General features: G+C 42.1%; 1 protein-coding gene and 1 non-coding gene across 2 annotated transcripts in view; both read left to right on the top strand.

Moving 5' to 3' along the window:
• CAPN9 (calpain 9) overlaps positions 1-4,461 on the top strand; it is a 65,507-nt gene that overhangs the window by 57,833 nt on the left and 3,213 nt on the right. Inside the window, exon 19 of the mRNA XM_013007120.2 lies at positions 2,021-2,079. Within this exon, the coding sequence (XP_012862574.1) occupies positions 2,021-2,079 (59 nt within the window). The remainder of the gene's footprint in view (positions 1-2,020; positions 2,080-4,461) is intronic.
• Positions 2,379-2,440, top strand: LOC115872437. The gene has a single exon (XR_004047839.1). It is a non-coding gene; the product is annotated as a U7 small nuclear RNA (small nuclear RNA).

The following is a 4,461-nucleotide window of genomic DNA, read 5'->3' as shown; positions in this document are numbered from 1 at the left end:
TGTGTGTGTGTGTGTGTGTGTGTGTGTGTGTGTGTGTATACATATATATATATATAATTATTATTGTATAATATATACATTAAGCCTCTGGCCAGATGGCTTCACTGGAGAATTCTGCCAAGCATTCAGGAAGAGTTGACACCAATTCTAAGCAAACTGTTCCAAAACATAAAAAAGTAAGGTATATCCACTTAATTCATTCTATGGTACTAGCACAACCCTGATACCAAAGCCAGGCAAAGACATTATTTTTTTTTTAATTTATAGACCAATATCTCTCATGAATGTAGACTGAAAATTTATCAACAAAATTCTAGCCAATAGAATTTAATCTAACCAAACTCACTTCCATATGAATCTATTCTGATTCACAGCAACCCAATATAAGAAATTCAATAGCATCAGTAAATCCTAATGACACATGCTCCAATAGGATTGCTACCAGGGATGGAAGGAGGCTTCAAGATTAGGATGTCAATTAGCACAATTCACTATACAGTCATCTCAATCGATACCAAAAAGCGTCTGTAAAATCAAGACCCTTTTCTGTCTAAAACTTTCAGCAAACTAGAAGCATAGGGAAATTCCCCCCATGTAACTAACAGCATGTATATACACAAAAGCGATAGGTGACATTATCCTCAACACAGAGAGATTGAAAGCATTCCCTTTGAGAGTGAGAAGAAGGCAAGGATGATCTTTCTTCATCAGCATTCTCATCCGATATTGTGCTACAAGGTCTAGCTAGAGCAATAAGAGGACCAAGGGAAATGAACACAATGGTCGGGACAAAGTAAAGTTCCCCACTGACATGATCCCACACATAGACAAGCCCAAAGATTTCATGACAAAGAGACTGTAACTAATAGAAGGGCTCATCAGAGTGGCAGAGTATAAGTTCAACATACAAAATCAATTGCATTTATCTATGAGAGCCCCAGAAGAGAAATTAGATCAATAATCATTTCTAATAGCCCCTAAAAGAATAAAACATTTGTGAATTCCTAGTTAGATTTCTAACTAAGGATGTAGAACATGTATAGAAAGATTTTACAAACTACTACTGCCCAAAATGCAAAGAGATCTACGTAAATGGAAAAACTTGCTATGCTGATCACTCACTGCCACCAAGCCGATCCCGACTCTATAGGAATCGCCCAGATAGCACAGAGTAGAACTGCCCTTCGGGTCTCCAAGACTTTAAACCTTTATGGGAGTAGACTGTCATTTTCTCCCTCCGAGTAGCTGATGGGGCCCCACAGCTGACTGTGATTAGATGCTTAGTGCGCAGTTCACCGGGTACATGCTTTCAGTCTTCTGATGTTAAAGAGCCCTGGTGGCGTGGTGGTGATGCACTGGGCTGCTAACCCCAGGATTAGCAGCCTGAAACCACCAGCCCCTCCATGGGAGAAAGATGAGGCTTTCCACGCCCAGGAAGAGTTCCAGTCTGGGAAACCCACAAGGGCAGTTCTACCCTGCCTTCCAGGGCCACTATGAGTCAGAATTGAATCAATGGCAGTAGGACTACTGTATTAATGGACAGAAACACTTAACATTGTGAAAATGCCAATGCCGCTAAGTGATCTACAGATATAATGTAATTCTGATCCAAATATTAACAGAAATGTTGAACGAAATGGAACAGCTGACCTCTAATTTTATCCAGAAAGGAAAGAGGCCCCAGGTCACTAAAGCATTATTGAAGAACGCAGTAGGAGATGCCTTACTTGCTGACCTCCAAACCCACTGGACAGTCAAGGTAGTCAGAACAACTTGGTATTGGTACAGAGATCAGTGGTATAGGATTGAGAATCGAGGAATCAATCTCTCCAACTCTGGACTGCTGATTTTCAACAAAGGGTCAAAGTCCGTGAAGAGACTCTCTATAATGCAAGTTGACCACCAGGTGGAGCAACTTCCTCAAAGGTTTACAGAAATTCCCTCACACTGGCAGGGAATCATTGAAATGGTCAGGGGAGTTGTTTCCATAGTGATGCCTTTCTCCTGTCTCTCTTACCAGGAGTGTTTCAAGCTCTCAGTACAGAGAACAAGGACTTCATTCATCTCAATATAAACGAGGTATGTCCAAACCAACCTTCTGCTCACGAATCCACTCAGGAAAGGCATCGAATAGGTGCCCCATGAGTGTTTGCTGAATGCATGATCTTTGAAAAGGCTCACATCTAGCTATGGGGTTGATAATGATGATGATGACAGCTAATGCTTTTAAGGATCTATACATTAGTATTCATGCCAATAATTTTATGAGTTAAGTACTGTGTCAGTCTGGGTTGACTAGAGAAACAAATCCACAGGCACTTATATGTGTATAAGAAAGAGCTTTATATAAAAAGTAAATGTACATTAAGAAAACATGCCAGTGTTACAGCTCTTTTAATATTTGTCTAGCAGGTTTTCTGGTTTTTACCAGAAAACCCCTTAAAAACAAAAACAAACAAAAAAACCATGCCAGCCTAGTCCAGATCACGTCCATAAGTCCGACATTAGCCCATATGTCTGATATCAATCTATAAAGTCCTCTTCAGACTCATAAAACATATGCAATGACACCGAATGCAGGATGATCACAGGCCAGTGGGTGAGAAGTCTCGTGAATCCAGTGGCGTTGGAAGCATCTCAGCACTGGCAGGGGTCTCCACGTGGCTCCTCCAGCTCAGGGTGTTTTGTCAGCTGCAATGTCTCCCAGCAAGTGAGCGTGTGTCCCACCTCCAGTAAGCTACTTATCTCCTTAGGGCCTCCCAATGAGGTCATCAAGCTGCAACCTGATTGACAGGCCAAACTCCACCCCTTCACTCTCAAGTCTCAAATTGACACCAGATTATGTAACTACCACACGTACCAATGTTATTCTCATTTTACAGAGGTAGAACCTGAGTTCTAGAGGAAATAAATCCCCCTAAATACTGTGAGCATACAAATTCTGCCTTCCTTTCTTTCTCTTCTATAAGTTCCTTCCTTCTAGCTTCTACTTTGCTCACTCCTCCTTGCTTGTATAGACCTGTGGAGACCATTATGGTTTAATTGTGTGTGCATATCATTCTGTGTGAGTGTGTGTATGAGTCTGTCCTCATACTTCAACAACTCTGACAAATACAGCCTGTTTACTTAGTACAAAGACTGACAACAGCAATTGTGGTGGTGGGTGGGAGGGTACAGTTCAGAACTTCAGAGAATTCGGGAAAGTATTTCTGATAGCACTCAAAGTGTAGTCCACTGAATAGCAATATTGGCCTCCCTGAGGGACCTCATTGAAAAGGCGGCCACAGAGAGTCAGCATCCAATTTAACAAGACCCCAGTGATCCCTACACACATTAGGGTTTGAGAGGTACTGGCGGCACTTTCTCCTGTCCAAAGGCAAAGGGCAAGCCAGGGACATTTTCCTTCAGTGGTTTCTGTAATTTTTATATTCCATTTTCTTCTTGTCCGGCTGGAGTTAAACTGTGCTAGAGCCAGGTCTCCTCTTTGTCCTCTATCACGCGCATGTGCTCACACAGCACACTCATTTCCAAAAGCAGTGGGAACTTCGCATTAGTAAGTATGCCAAGAAAAAGACGTTGGTGGTATCATGCATCAGATAGGGGGACAGAGCCTCATTGCCTCCCTTGCTCTCTGATTTTGATTCAGTCTCCTATTCTGTACCTCAGTTTTACTATTGCCAGAAAGATTTTAGTCATTCTAAATCTTACCTCAGAGCTTTGGTTTATAGCAATCTCATAAATCGGTGATTTAGGATATTGACTCATGATAAAATAGCTAATGGGTGTGCGTATGCTTTCCCAAGGTGCGCTGTAATTTCTCTGAGAACCGACACTGGACATTTTTCTAGTATTTTCTTCCCCTTTCACATGTGGTAGCCATTTTTTGATACAGAACTACAATACTCCTCGTGAAAACATGAGGGGCCCCAACGCTCGCCTTTATTTCTGTTTATTTCAATGTTTGCCACGAATAAGCATAAAGGAAATGCGCATCAGCTTAGAGATAATGGAAGGGAAGCAAGGCAGCTTTGTTACCCAGCAGTCTCTGGGCCGTTCAAAAGCCCAGCAAAACCAGAAGAAGGTGGAATTTACTGCTTCGCAGCTAAGTTGTAACTCCCAACCCAAGACTGGATTGAAAGGTTTCCCTGATTTCTTCATCGTTTCCTCATCTCCTCAACAGCTATTTGGGATAAGGCTCTTCCCCACCCCTTTATAGTTATTAACACTCCTGGACAGTAGGAAAATCCTTTTCATTACCTCTCCTATCCCCTTCGCCTTAAACCTGGAGTTATTCTCAACCAGGACTACATATCAGGAGAGACCAATCCCTGGAGAAGGACATCATTTTTCGGTAGAGGGGCAGGGAAAGAGGAGGGTCCTCCACAAGCAGGATGGACACCGTGATCTTTTTTTTAAATCATTTTATTAGGGGCTCATATGACTCTTATCACAATCCATACA

This window comes from Echinops telfairi, unplaced genomic scaffold (assembly GCF_000313985.2).
Source record: "Echinops telfairi isolate 266 unplaced genomic scaffold, ASM31398v2 ScPeMD7_7424;HRSCAF=8462, whole genome shotgun sequence".
In the NCBI taxonomy this organism is placed as follows: domain Eukaryota; kingdom Metazoa; phylum Chordata; class Mammalia; order Afrosoricida; family Tenrecidae; genus Echinops; species Echinops telfairi.
Note: the sequence above shows the minus strand (reverse complement) of the source record. Positions and strands in the feature narration are given on the sequence as shown.